Genomic DNA, 14,771 nt, shown 5'->3' on the forward strand with positions numbered 1-14,771 from the left:
CCGGCTGACAAATATTGCGCAGTACGTCTGCGGAGGAGGGTCAGGTCATGAACTTACGAGATAAGAGAAAGAGTTTCATTGCCAGGCAGGCTCTGTTTTCAACGAGGCTCTTTTCACTTCGGACAATTAATGGAATCACCTTTGGCATGAGTGTCTCAGCCCCCACTGCCCCAGCTCTAGACCTGGAGCTATTGCAGCGCCGGGACCCTTCAGACACTTCCTCATACATCACAGGTTGGACTAACCTTCTCCTGTGCTTGGAGAAGTTGGGGTCTGGGCAGACATCAGGGCACCCAGTGGGCCTGTGGTGGGGCCAGTGGCTGCTCCTCGATCCCAGACCCTCCATGCTGGGTATACACACCACCAAAGGCCATTGCTGCAATAGTGGCCAGTAGGGAAGTTCAGGGGTGCACCTGGCTCTCAAGCATCCAGTGAGGGGTGCCACCTATCACGTGGGTCCCGTCCCAAGCCCCCTTGATCTGGGATGCCTCTGTAGATGGATGCCAGGGAGAGGCCCTCCCTAAACACCAGTTCTGGGAGCCTGAGGGGACTGACCTAGGTTCAGGGACTCTAGGTCCAGATTGAGCTGGGGCAGATGAGCAGGACAGTGTATAAATGTCACTAAAGGTCAGGGAGGATTCCCAACCATAAAGGTTACAGTAACAACTTGGTTCTTTCCGAGGCTCGGCTCAGACCCATGTCACCACTGACCACACAAACTTGGTTTCTGTCCCATGAGCTTTGGGAGGGTGTTTGCAAGATGGACACCCTGTCCTTCTGCTCCTCCTACCTTTTTCAGCTTCTTGGGTCTTTGTCATCTGAAGGACTCAGGGCAGAGCTCCAGAGACCTCGTCCCTCTGAGCATCTCTGAGAAAGGAAGCCTGGGGGCAAGGAGGGATGTTGGTGTGGTCCAGTGGGGAGTGGGGTTCGCAAAACAAAAACACACTCATTTGCCATTTAACAAAAATTTTTTTCCTTTCTTTTGAAGCTGTTATTTCCTCATGGGAAAACTTTTATTTGTGTATGAGTAAATTGTGCTCTCGTAATTAATTGAAAGCAGAACAGGATGAGAGGTTTCTTTTGTCCTGGTGGCAGCCAGCATTGTCACCCACCCCCGGGCCCTAACCTCTCTCCCTGCCTTCTCCTCCCATCCTAGCAGAGCTGAGGCCTGAGAAGGGATGGCCAGATGTCATCCCTGCCCCAGAGCCCTGGCTGGGAAGGTGGCTTTGGCTGGGCCTGGCCTGCAGGAAACACCACACCCTTTCAGCATGGAGAGTAAGCCTACGATGCAAGAGCCAGGGAGGCGGCAGGCGAGGGGCAAGTGTCCTGTTAGGAGACCTGGAGGCTGCGTTTTTGCTGGCTGGGGTGACAGTGGAGAAAGAGAGATGGAGGGAGGGATTCAGAGAGTTAGTCTGACCCATCGGCATCCCCTTCCCCTGCCCAGGTGAGAGGTTGCCCCACTGTCTCTAGTCTTGGAGACAAAGCTTTGCTTTCTGGACGACCTGGCCTCAGATCTTGAATCTCAGTGGGGATGCTTTCCAGGTTAGAAGAAGGTTGGTTCAGAGGACTCGCCAGGCTCCTTCCGCCAGCCACCCTAGCTCTCACCAGCGCTGATCCCTTCACACCAGGAGGCGCGAATTCTTCCTTGACTTTCACCTTTGCCTTCAGGTTCGGGGACAACAGCCTCGGTTTTGGAGTATTGCCAGATCTGGGGTAGCTCGTCAACCACGTCTCCCCGCAACCATGCTTGAGGTAGCCAGGGCTGGGGCTCATCTGTCTTCTGTGGCGCAGATTTTTCACCACAAGATAAACCCGAATGGCCAGAACGGCCTTTCCCTCAGCAGCTGTCGGTCCCCGAGTCATCTGCTCCCTGTCCTGACCGGGGGACCCCAGGAGCGGTCCCTCTAGTCCAGGCTGGGGAGCCTCCTATGGGGAGAAGGTGGTGGTGGTCTCAGCCTCCACGCTCATGGAGGACCGCCGGGTGTGCCGGCACGAGGACCACTGCCGGAGCTGCTCCTGGCTCAGGCAGCCCAAGTCCTTGAAGAGCTTGAAGAGGTCGCTGCGGAACTTGACACCGATGAAGGCGTACAGGAAAGGGTTGATGCAGCAGCGGACGCAGGCCAGGCTGTAGGTGATGTCATAGGCGATGTTGAGCTGCTTGCTGAGCTCGCAGCTGGTGCCGCTGGTGATGTTGAAGTTGGCCACTGTCTGGGCCAGGACCACCCCGTTGTAGGGCAGCTGGAAGGCTATGAAGACCACGACCACGGCGATGATCACCTTGATGGCCTTGTTGCGCTCGAAATTGCGCGCCTGGAGCAGGGTGCGGATGATGACGAGGTAGCAGAAGCTCATGGCCAGCAGGGGGATCAGAAAGCCCACCACCATCTGGGCCACCTGGATGGTGATCAAGGCCTCCACGCGCTCGGTGATGAGGGAGCAGCGCAGCGCCTGCTCGCTGCTGCTCTTCTGGATGCCGCTGTACAGCAGCTCCGGGGTGGAGAGGACCACGGCCACCATCCAGATGCCCACGCAGGAGAGCTTGCTGATGAGCAGGACACGGGCGCGGTGGCGGTGGGCCGAGACGGCCTGGACGATGGCGACGTAACGGTCAATGCTGATGCAAAGAAGCAGGAGCATGCCGCTGAAGAAGCTTATCTTGTAGATGCCAAAGATGAGCTTGCAAACGCTGATCCCAAAGACCCAGGACTTGGCTGCGCTGTACGCCCAGAAGGGAAGGGTCAGGAGGAAGAGGATGTCTGCCACGGCCAGGTTGAGCAGGTAGGTATCGGTCATGGTCTTAAGCCTCTTGAAATAGATGTAGGTCAGCATGACCAGCCCGTTGCCCAGCAGGCCCACGAAGCAAATGATGGCGTACATGACCGGGAGGAACCAGGCCTTAAAGTTCCGCACATCCTTCTTGAAGCACACGGACTCGTACAGCGTGTAGTCCACTGTGGTGTTTTCGCCGAGGTAATCGTCCGTGACCTCATCCTGACAAAGGCACACCTGCGGGGAAGGATGCAACTTAGTGAAGTGGGTCAAAATTTTGCTCCCTTTGAAACCCTGTGATCACTCAGAGCAGCGGTTTTCTAGAATAAATATTTTATTTTTATTGATGGTGGGGAGATAATTAGGTCTATTTATTTATTTTTAGAGGAGGTACTGGGGATTGAACCCAGGACCTTGTGCATGCTAAGCATGCACTCTGCCACTTGAGCTACATGCTCCCCACTCCCAGAGCAGTGGGGTCAGCATCATGAGTTCTCAGACCCCACCAAACCAGCACCTCAGGGGGCAGGACCCAGGAATTTGCTTTTCTAAACTTTCCGGATGAGCCTTTGGTTTGCAGTTGGTGCTTCTCAAATTGTAACATGCACAAGAATTGCTCTGGGATTTTGTTAAAATGATTTCGTAGGTGGTGGAGGAGCCTGGGACTCTGCATTTGTAATAAGTAGCCAGGGTCTGATTTTGCTGACTCTGAGGAACTTGACCCTACAGGTGCTGACTGACAGTGGCCTGGAAATAGTCTGGGCTTTGGGATCAAATGAACCTGGGGCCCGGCTGAACGCACTTCATCTCTCCAAGCCTCAGTTTTCTCAGCTGTGAAATGGAGATAAATACTATCTTCTCCACATGGCTATTATGAGATTTGTACCAGATTCTGGCACCGTTCCGTCTCTGAGGAGTTTTATTTTGTCCTCTGGAAACTCCAGGAGAGTGGCAACATGTGTATTTTTTTTCTGATTCTCCTTTGGAACCTAGTAGAAAGGACTTTCTGGGGAGGGACGCCTACAAAAATAGCTCAGCTTTTGAGGGAAAAGCCACCTTGGGCTAAGGTTGAGGAGGGCCTGGAGTGACAAGAGAGGAAGGCAAAATTCCATTAAGAGCCCACAAAGCCCTGGTTTAGGGCAAGCTGCCATGATCATGGGTGGTGAGTGGCTTGAAGACCTATGGATTTCTGGGACCCAGGGCACAGCGCCCGGCATGCGAGCCCAGGCGCACTGAACTCCACGAGTGTTGCAGGAGTGGATGGCGGAGCCGCAGCCTCAGCTGTGACTGTGTCCTCTCCTGGGAAAGAAGTACAGCCCCGGCTCCATGCTCCCTCTGTGCTCCAAACCCTCTCCCCCCACCTCTCTCCTCTCTCTTCCTCACTGTCTCTTTCAGTGGTGGCGGATCCCAATCAGCAGGGCTCAGCTGCGCAGGGCTTTTTTTAGCCTATCTGCAGGGCAGGGGGAAGGTTCAGGCAGCCTGCTGTGATTTTATCACTGAAGGAGGGCACAGGTGATAGCTGAGCTGTGTGAGCTGTGCAGGGCTGGCAGCCAGGCTGGAAGACGGCTTCAGGAAGCTCCTGGTCCCTCCTCTGGGAATTGGGCCCTGGGCAGCTCAACATAATGGGTTTTCATATAATTGGAGAGCTGGGGGGACTTTAGAGATGAGGAAAGCGGGGCTCTCAGAGAAGTGATGCAGCTAGATTCTACTAAGCCAGAAGTAGAATTTAGCCTCCCAACTTCCCTGCATCCTGTCTCTTTCTCATTTCCAAACTCTTCTGCCTGGGGATAGGGTGAGGACGAAATCATGTCCAGGACCCTTTGGTGGGAGGGGAGGGCATTGCTATCCCAAGAAGAAAAGTCATAGCAACCCCTTTTCCCTTGTCCAGGCAGGACCACAGCCTGGGAGTCCTGGAAGAGGCTGGCTGCCCTTGGTTGCCCAGGATAACGTCTAAGGTCTGGGGCCCCTGGGTATAAGCGGATTCTGGCGCTGAGGGGCAATACACCCAGCCTCTATGAAGTGTGCTTCCCACCACTCCATCCTGCCTTCCCTTTCCCTCCTTCATTCCCGCCCCCCCCCACCCCCGCACCAGGGGCTACCAGGCTTGATGTTTCTGCAGCCCACAGCCCTACCACATCCTGCCCCATCTTAGCCACCCCCATCTTGTCAGTAAAGAGAAGGATGAACCCGGCTGTCCCTCATCCCCTTCCCAGCCTCCCAGCCTCCACTGCCAGCAGTACCGCTCCTCTGGAGGCCTGGAAACATGGGAGGGAGTGGTGATGGGGAAGGGGGCCAGCCTGTGGGCTACAGCCCAAGCTCCAGGGGGCCTCTGGGATGGGGTTTTGGGAAGAGTGCCCAGCTTGGGGCCTGCCTCTGGCCGGAGCTCCTGGAAAGCAGCCCCTCTGGCCTCCAGAACTGGAGAAGAGCCAAATTCCAAAGCACTGCCTCTCCAGCTCTGGTTTCAGTCGCCCCCTCCCTGTCCAAGAGAGCTCCCACCCCCAACAAATCAGGAGAGTCGACTCCATGGGTTAGTTTCTTCTAACTCTGGCATTTGGTGGGGGCAGATTTTCTGTCTCCACTTCTGGGATTGAGAAGCTGAAACCTGTAAACTGGAGGCGTTTGCTCCTACAGAGTTCTGAGCTCCTATAAAGGATGTGCTCCACCTCTCCTCCCCTCTTCCCCTCCTCCAGAGTTGAGGGTCCCATCCTACTCTGCACCCCCCACCCAGTGAGGCTCAGCCGGGTTTGTTTATGTCACAAAAGGAACCTGGAGCTTTGAGGGAAACCTTGGGCTGGAGGTTGGGGGACAGTTTGGGGTCGATATGGTGGTAACCAGCCACCAGACCACACATTCTTTTCCCAGCTCACGTATGAAGATTTACACGCATGTGTGTGCACACACATGCGCAAAACCCAGTAACCTCACAATCTTTGCTTTTTGCAGCTCCTCTCTCTCCAAGAACTCAAGTGGAGTACTCCTTTCTGTCTCCTGCATGGGGATACTGGAAGTGGGGTGGGGAAGGTGGGGTGACTTGCTTTCCCCCATGTTTTAATTTAAATAGAGTAAAGGAATTTCAGAGAACATCTGTGGCTTTCTAGGGTCACTCAGCAGATGGAAAGGGGTGGCCTTAACTTAATAAATGGCAAATTTGTGTCTGGGCCTATTTCTTTCCAGCAAATGCCAAGCAACTCCCCCAGAACCTTGGGTTTGGGCTTGAGAAGGACTGGGCTTGGGGAAGGGGTGTGGGGGAGGGGCTGGAGCTGTCCTTGGCAGGAGACCTCACCTGGAAAATGACGAGGAGAGCCACCACCAGCACGCTTTTCATTGGCTTCCCTGCAGGAGACAAGGTGAGAAAGTTATTGCTTGGCAGGGATGGCTCTTTGTTCTGGGGGGAAAAAAAAGCCACGGAGACAGGGAGACTGTGGGGAAGTTTCATCACGGGCTCCAGACACTGGCTTTTGCCGAAACAGAACATCAGAATCAGACTGTGCCTTGGAGCACTTGGCTGGCTGCCCAGCCTCACTGCCCTCACCTCCTCGTCCTCCTCCAGGGAGATGTCCTGGGAAGGAGCGGGATGGGAGTGCAGGGCAGCCCCACTCCTTCCTTGGCTCTTCAGGGCCACTTCTGGAGTTGGAAAGCCCACCCTGGCCCAGACCACCCCTCAAGGCCGAGCTTCAGCTGACCTTGACTCCCGCGTCTGAGCATCCCCCTCCCGCTCCATGTTATGCAGGAAGTAATGTGGTGGCATGAGTGCGTGCGTGCATGCGTGCGTGTGTGTGTCCTGTGGCTGCTCTGGTGCCAGGAGCCCATGGGGAGCATTTCCCCCTTGCCCAGGTGAGTGGATGGCCACATTTGAAGCCCCGAGTGTTTTCTGAAGGAGGCTGACAGACGATATAAAGTGATTTCGCAAGGCTGGGAGGAGCAGTGTCACTTACTGACCTCTCAAGGACAGATGGGAAAGTTCTTCCGCACCACAGAGCTCCCCAACAGCCCCTCATCCAACTGACATCCATCCAGTGCTGACTGCGGGGTTCACCTGGCCCACCTCCCCACCTGGCCTTTGGGACAGAGACCTCTTCCCTTTTATCCAGGGCAGGCTCCGCATTGAGATAGTGCCCAGAACTGTGTGCTACTGAATGAATGAATGAGTGAGTGTCCTGCCTGCCCTTCTCCCAAGGTGCCCTGAGGGGGCCCTACCCCGTGGCAGGCAGTGTGGTGGGTGGACACTGTTCCCTGAGGTACCTACTTTTTTTTTTTTTTTTTTTTTTGGCTTGACTGAAGCATGTGAATGTTTTCTCTTCTTTAACTTGCTTCTAACACAGGGCCTTGGGAGGCAGGGGAAAGGGAAACACGGTGGGCTGGGGCCTTGCCTGGCCTGCCCAGAGTAGGGTCAGAGCCTGGGTACTTTCTGGAAGGTAGGAGGCTCTCCTTGGGCCTGAACCAGGTTCGCACCAGGCCTTACAGGCTACAAACAGGATGAGCGCTGACTGCTCAGTCCTGCTTTGTGGCTGAGCTGAGGGCTGGACCTGGAACTTATTTCCTCCAAAGTCTGAGCCCTGGGTAATTTATACAGGAGTTGTATCTCACCTAACAGCCTGGAAGCTGTGCCCTCTTCACCTTCAGATCCCCCTTCCTGTGACCTGACCCTCAGTTCCCAGCCAGGCCCACAGGAGAGTCAGTAGCTGTTGATGCCACGAATGAAGACAAGTCAGGACTTGCCGGCCCGTTGCACCTCCAGTCTCATTAGGGTTCGTGGAGAAATTTTTGCGACCCTGCTTCTAGCACCTTCTGGAGGCTGGGGGCCCACTCCAGCAAGCAAGGGGCTCTGTTTCCCAAGAGGCAGCAGCCCAGACCCAGAGAGTCTGTGTGCTTGGCCACAGCACCACCTGCTGGAAATTTCATGGCATGACACACAAGTTGCAGTTGTGCTCCAGGAGTGTGCCTAAGGCGGGGATTCTGGGCTTGCGGGGCGGGGGGCAGGAGGAAAGGCATTGAGCCACATAAAGAAACTGGCATTTCCCCCAAATTAGACTGCACACTACTGCTAAACATGTCTTCTTAAAGCATAGTTCTGATGCCAACCTCCACTGCGCCCTCCTCCTAAATCCTTAGGACCTCTCTACCTGCCGTGAGGTTGATGTCTTAGGGACAGCAATCAATCCCTCCACTGTCCACTTAAGCCTGCCTTCCTAGCCATGTCTTCTATTCCTGGGGACAGGCACCTATTCTCCCGTCGTCCCTGAGATTTGTGGTCCTGGGTGGGAATGGATTTCTCTGCAACATCATGGCTCCCTTCTCTCATCCCCCTTCCTTGGTGAATTATCCCGTGACCCCTGAGCTTGAGTCCACATCTCTACCTTCAAAAACACTCTCTTCAGGGTCCAATGCACTGCCCTTCCTCCACTGACTCATCTTGATGTGAAGCGCTCGAGGTTTCTTTAAGCACGTACAAGTCTTTCGGTTACTCTAGAGAAAGCCTGATCTGACTGTCAATGAGAACTGAGAAACCTCAAAGTTTTGATGTCGTATTGGGTGAAACACGAGGAGCAAGAGTTGTGTTTCTATTTTACTCCTTCAACCCCCTCTCCTGGGCCCCGTCTCAGTGCTTTTGCCACTGGCTGTGGGAGGGAAGAGGGGTGAGGGCTGGTGTGTGTTTGTGTGGAGGTGATGTCTCATTCCAGGTGGGTTGGAGCTGGTGGATGAGCAGAGATCTTCTAGGATCAGAAAAGGCCATTTTCAAGCAAGGTGACCAAACAGGAACTTCGGGGAACTCTGGTGTGTGGCAGAGGGGACTAGGTCAACTGCCTTGACTCAAATTATTTCTGTCTGTTACAAAGTCATAAAGCAACTGGCCTTGGCTGGCAACTTGGGTGGGTCCAGAGAGGTTGGGAATCACAGAGTTTGAGGAGCGGTTGACTTATGTGTTGGGTATTTTCAGGGTTCCTTGAGTTTCTAGTAATGATCACAACGAAAAGGAAATTCCCTAGAACTCCAACCGTAGCTCCCAGCTAGAGAAACTAGAGACTGGTGACTTTCCCAGAGTCATAGAACTGGCCAGGAATGGAGCTGGGCTTTGAATCCATCCTTCAGAAGCCATACTCCTAACAGCTCATCTGTGCTTCCTCTCAGGCTGTATGTACCCCTCCCTCAAAACATCCTGTGAGTTACCCCCATTCTGTCTTCCAGAAAATAGAGATCCAGAGAGATTAAGCCACGCGTCTGGGGTCACACAGCTGCCAAGAGATGGATCTGAGATTTGAATGGAACTCTCACTACATCATTTCTGATGAGCCTGCGGTGTAGAGGGATCTCTGTGGGACATAAAGGGGATCCTTGCTCTCCCCTGTCCCACTGGTTACCCAATTCTGTTGCTTCTGCCCCCTAATATCTCAGAGCTGGCCCTACCTCTATCCTGACATAAGGCTTTGCTGCCACAGAGCTCCTCTGAAACAAAAATTATGTCCTTTAACCCACCTAATTGAAAAAAGGAGAATCTTCCCCGGCTCCCCATTGCTTTCAGGAAAAAGTGTCAACTTTTGAGCAATGCCACCTGGAATCTTAAAGATGGGCCCTGACTGTCCGTCTTGCCTCCCTGTCTCCCTTCCTCCTTTGCACAGCCAGGTTCTTTATACTGTCCTCAACTTGCTTCTTTCTTATCTCTGTTAGCTTTTGTCAGAGCAGACCAGCTGGGAGCCTGCAGGCTGAGTCCCTGAGAAATTCTGCTTGGCTACATGGAATTTGCAAAAAATTGGATTTGGACGCCTTTAGGTGGGGCTTCTGCTCTCTGAATCACAACACTCACCTCCACTTACTACATCTTACGCCCATTCTCTTATTTACATCATTGGTCTCTGATGGCAATCAAGTTTGCTATCCCTGCCACATCCTGGGCCCCTTGCTTCTCCTGGTCTGGTTTGATAACTTCTACATACCCTTCAAAACCCAACTTAAATGCTCCCCAACTCATGTTCACTGTTCGTTTCTTTGAGTTTCACAACAGCCCTGTTTTTACCACATCAGCGCTGTCTTTCCCTCTGTTGTAGTGGCTTTTTTGACATAGGTGTCTCTTCCCCCTCCCAGGCTGGTCACGCCTGAATTCCCCCAGCAATGGCAGTTGACTGAAAAAAAGTACCAAGCAAAGAGGAGAGACTTTCCAACAGCTCCCAAGGCTTCAGGATTTCCCTCCTTCCCAGCCAGGCTCCCCATAGGCCTGGAGGGATTGGCCCTGAATTCCTTCAGCATCCCTTTCTGCCACCATCTCTGGCCAAGCTATGAAAGATGAGTATTCACAGGCTTATTTTTCTCTTCTGTGCTTTGGAAAATTCTAACTGAGGCGTTAGACCCCATTTCTTGAAGGTGGGGAAGGCGTCTGGGGCTGCTCATTCAAATCGTGAAAAAGACCAGCTCAGCCCTGGTTCAGCGGTGTTTTTCATTTTGTGTAACAGAAACTCTGCCGCTCACCTGCCTTGGGACTCCCCGCCAGGCTGACGAAGAGAGAGAAACAGATCCTCGGTGGCCCGCCCGCCCTCCCAACGGCCCAGAGCCCGGGAGCCTGAACTGAGCAGTGTCTCAGTGGCTTCCCTCCTATCACTGTCTGAGGCTCAGCCGTTGGGGCTCTCGAGTTGAGTGAAGCAGGAAGAACATCCCTTTCTCCTGGACCAGAGGTTTCCTACATTAAAGGGACCTCCCTCTCCGCATGAAAGCCTGTGGGTCTGGCACCCCCAACCCTGCTCCTGGGAGGAAGACCCTCTGGGCTGTGCTGGGACTGCTCTCACAATCAATGACAGAGGTGAACACCTCTCTCTGACCTTATATTCTGTCATTTTATGGCTTGAAATCGACTAAACGCTTGAAATCAGATATGATGGGAGAATGTACACTATGGAAATTGGCAAGCACTACAAGTCAGAGTCCATGCTGGGGGAGCTGGTTCTCCAGGCTTTCCCAGCACAGCATGGGGATATGCTTGGCTTCCTTCACAGAGATCAAACTGAGAGGCAGGAGCAGGATCTCCAGGGCATGGCATCTACATTCTCAGACTGTGGTCAGTGGGGGTGGACATCTGGGGAGTGGGATTAGCGAGCAGGCTGCTGGGAAAAGGGGGATGTTGGAAGAGAGTCTTAAAAACTAAAATCAGAGTGCTTGATGCCATTCATTCATTCATTCATTCCACACACGTTTTCTGCTCACACCCCCGAAGCACCTAGGAATCAGAGGTGGAGAATCAGACCCTGCCTTCCAGGAGTTTGCAGTTGGTGACTGGGACCACTGTTCGTTTGTTGGGTCCACCCAGGGTCCTGGGTGGGTGGAAAAAGCAGGCATGAAGGCAAGAGGCTGTGGTGTGGTGGGAAGGAGTGTGAGGACAGCACAGGGTGCATGGGGAACCTTCACTTTTTAAAGCCAACCCCTTGCGGCTTTGAGGCCGCTGTGGTGCTTTACTTGCTGGTGAGAACGAGCCATCCAGGAACCTGGCCTTTGTAGCCTCAACCTGGTCTGACTCTTCAGCTGAGATTTATAAACCAGGTGTCCCGGGCTGGACGAACCCACCCCAGAACCCGCTCTGGGCTTCCCTTGGACTCCCTCTGGTTAAGATCGAAGTTAGACCTGGGGACGGGCTTTTTAAAGGGAGGGGTCATCTCTCTGGGTAGAAAAAGTAAATGAGGCTGGGGGGCTGTGCTGGAGGCCCTGGCTATAATCTCTCCCAGCTGAATGCCCCTTGTGGTCTCCCTTCACGTCGCCCACCCATCCTTGAACCTGCAAAGGGCAACGGCTTGCCTGTGGGATGGGCAGCAGTGAGAATACAACCACAGATTGCATAGTGTTGTATAGTGCAATTTACACAGTGCACTCACCTTTAATTTAAGGTGGGCATCAAAGGGGCAGTGGAGGGTCCCGAGTTCCCCTCAGGGAGAATTTTCCCTGATTGTTTCATCCCAGAGAGCCTCACCCATCACCCCAGGCTGAGACAGAACAGGTGCTGTCCAGATCACCACCAACCCCAGCCCTGCTGCCTTCGGTAGTCCCTACTGTTTTGAAAGATACCACCCCCTTGTCTTTCCTGGTACTCGCTCCCGCAGGTCTGAAAGGTGCACCCTCCTTGCGTGGGAGAACAGAGTGGCACTCCCTGGGAGCAGCCACCGATTCCCACCAAAGTTCCACCTGCTTTCTCCGGGAGGTTCCCCCATGCCTCCCAGCCCCATCCTCTACGCCCATTCCACTGACAGTCCAGGGGTCCGAGGGACCCCCGTGACTGCTCTTCCTCACACAGGGGAGGCTCACTTACCCAGGTCCATGACACTCTCGGCGGGTGAAACCACACAGGAAGGTTGTGCCGGGCCTCTGTCTGGGGAGGAAGTGGCATGAGCCCCTTTTAAGCTGTGAGAGGAGACACCCTCTTCCCTGCCCCTCCCACCCTGGCTCCTCCCTCCAATCTGGCCTCACTCAGGGTCTGGACTCAGGTGCCATCTGGAACCAAGGGGTGTGAGGGGTGTGAGAAAGTGACAGAGAGTGACGGCCCACTCACTGGTCATAGGATCATGAATCACTGGGTTATTTGCATTCAAAAAGCCCCCATGTAGGCCTTCAAGCCCAGACTGGGGGCCTAGCCCAAGGCAGGGGAGTAGGTTCAGTTTATTGATTCAATGAATGCTGACTCACAGACAGAAGACAAACTTATGGTTACCAGGAGGGAAAGGGGGTGAGAAGGGACAAACTGGGAGTTTGAGATTTGCAGATACTAACTATAACTAGATAACAAGCCTCTACCGTAGAGCACAGGGAACTCTATTCAATATCTTGTAGTAACCTATAATGAAAAAGAATATGAAAAGGAACATGTGTATGTATGTATATGATTGACTGAAACATTATGCTGTACACCAGAAAGCGACACAACATTGTAAACTGACTAACTTCAATTAAAAAAACAATTTAAAAACTACACAGAAAAATCCCCAAATGTTTATAGCCTGAATACCACGAGCCAAAGAGTCAGAGATGAGAGACGTGTCTCTGTCCTTCTCTAGACTTGTTCAATGTCACAAGGGACTACATTTCCCAAAATACTTTGCTGTCTGGCTTTGAGTAGTTCTGGCCAATGGGAGGCACTGACAGATGATGGATAGTAGAAGGGGAGGGATTCCAGGATGTCTCTTTTCTTTTTTTCTCTTTTCTTCTCTTTTCTCCTTTCCTTTTCTTTTCTCTTCCCTCTCCTCCCGTCTTCTCTTCCTTTCCTTTCTTAATGATAGTTTTATTTAGCTATAAGTCACAAATGAATTTACTCTTTTAAAGTGTACTAGTCAATGTTTTTTTTTTTTTTGTATATTCACAGAGTTGTGCAACTATCACCACAATCAATTTCAGAACGTTTTAAATCACCTCCCTCTGTTACCTCCCCCATACTCATTAGCAATGACTCCCTATGTCCTTCCCCACACCCCAACCCTTTCTGTCTACTTTCTGTCTTTATAGATTTGCCCATTCTGGACATTTCACATACATGAAGGAAAATTCCAGAAATAAACAATTTATAAGTTTTAAATTGTATACTGTTCTATGATGAAATCTCACACCGTCCTGCTCCATCCCACTTGGGATTCCCAACCATTGATATCCTCATGGCTCGATGATCCAGGATCACCCGAAGCAGATGATTCTCCTGACGAATCGTCAGAAAGTCATCAGAATTAGCCTAATGTTATGTTACAAGGCTCATGTCACTCACCTCACTTCATCTCGTCATGTGGGCATTTCATCATCTCACATCATCACAAGAAGAAGAGGGCTAAGTACACTATAATAAGATATCTGGAGAGAGAAGGAGGGAGGGATGGAGAGAGAGAACATTCACGTAACTTTTATTATAGTACATTGCTGTAACTGTTCTTTTGTTAGTTGTTTTTGTTGATCTCTTACCATGCCTAAGTTATACATTAAACTTTATCACAGGTATGTATGTATAGGAAAAAATATAGCATATGTGATCTATGGAGTTTGCTAATATCTGTGGTTTTAGGCATCCAATGGGTCTTGGAATGTATCCCCCACAGATAAGGTGGGATTACTGTGCAGAAGAAGTTCAGGCTAGATTGCACCCCTGTTGCCTACAGTTATGACCAAGGCCAAGCACAACATGATACTTCACCTAAAACAAGAGAAGGAAATCCACAATTGAATAGCGCTGGAAGACAAACAGACAAGTAGATAGAATAGCTCTTCTTCACCCCAGAGATACGTAGAACTTTCAGTTGGGATGTAGTGTGGGGAGCCTAGCTCTTCACCACTCCCTGTGTGGTCCTGGGTAAGTTGCTTCCCCTCTCTGGGCTGGAGCTTTTGCAAATGTAAAGTGAGGGTACTGGACTGCCTAGGAGATAAGATATCTAAGCTTTGGCATCTGATATTCTGAAGTGCAGAGCTTTCTTGTGGCACCCTGCCCATTGCTTAAGCACTCTCTATTATTCCAGATTCCCTCAATGGAGGCATGAGATGCCCCCAATGAATTGGAACTCTCCTTCCATTCTGAAGGTTTTGGCAGCTCCCAACATTGGCTTTTTGGGATATAGGCAATTTCTTGAACTAGGTGGAAAATACTCTTAGATTACATCTGGGCAGGGTGTTGGAAAGGAAGGGCGGGGCAATTTCAGTTTGGAACTATTTCAGAAGCTTCCTCCTGAACCCTTTCCCATATACCAGATGCTTCTAAGAAAAATTGAACTTAAATATAGAAGGCCTGTGTTCCAGTCTTGCCTCTGCTATAACTTACCATGTGACCTTGGGCAAATCAGCTATTCTCTCTGGTTCTTTGTTGCCCATCTGAAAAGTAATGACATTGGACCCCATAAACTCCAGCCTCCCTTCTCAGGATAATCCTTATTATCCTTAGGGATTTTCTCAGTTCTTCAGCTAGGATAGGCCCTGAAGGTCTCAGATATAGAGGGGCCACAGTATACGGGGCGGAACTGGATAGCTTTGTGGTAGATGCCCCATGTCCTCAGGGAATGAAG

The 14,771-nt window shown here is 51.9% G+C and overlaps 1 protein-coding gene across 1 annotated transcript; it reads right to left on the minus strand.

Annotated features, from left to right (window-relative positions):
• Positions 1-949: 949 nt before the first annotated feature.
• On the minus strand, positions 950-13,540 carry CCR7 (C-C motif chemokine receptor 7). Its single transcript, XM_006188883.3, has 4 exons — positions 13,493-13,540; positions 12,053-12,112; positions 6,053-6,102; positions 950-3,006 (listed from the first exon to the last, which is right to left on the minus strand). Exons 2-4 carry the CDS (start codon positions 12,060-12,062, stop codon positions 1,927-1,929), a joined length of 1,140 nt encoding a protein of 379 aa, XP_006188945.1. The 5' UTR covers positions 12,063-12,112; positions 13,493-13,540; the 3' UTR covers positions 950-1,926.
• Positions 13,541-14,771: the final 1,231 nt, after the last annotated feature.

This window comes from Camelus ferus, chromosome 16 (assembly GCF_009834535.1).
Source record: "Camelus ferus isolate YT-003-E chromosome 16, BCGSAC_Cfer_1.0, whole genome shotgun sequence".
In the NCBI taxonomy this organism is placed as follows: Eukaryota; Metazoa; Chordata; class Mammalia; order Artiodactyla; family Camelidae; genus Camelus; species Camelus ferus.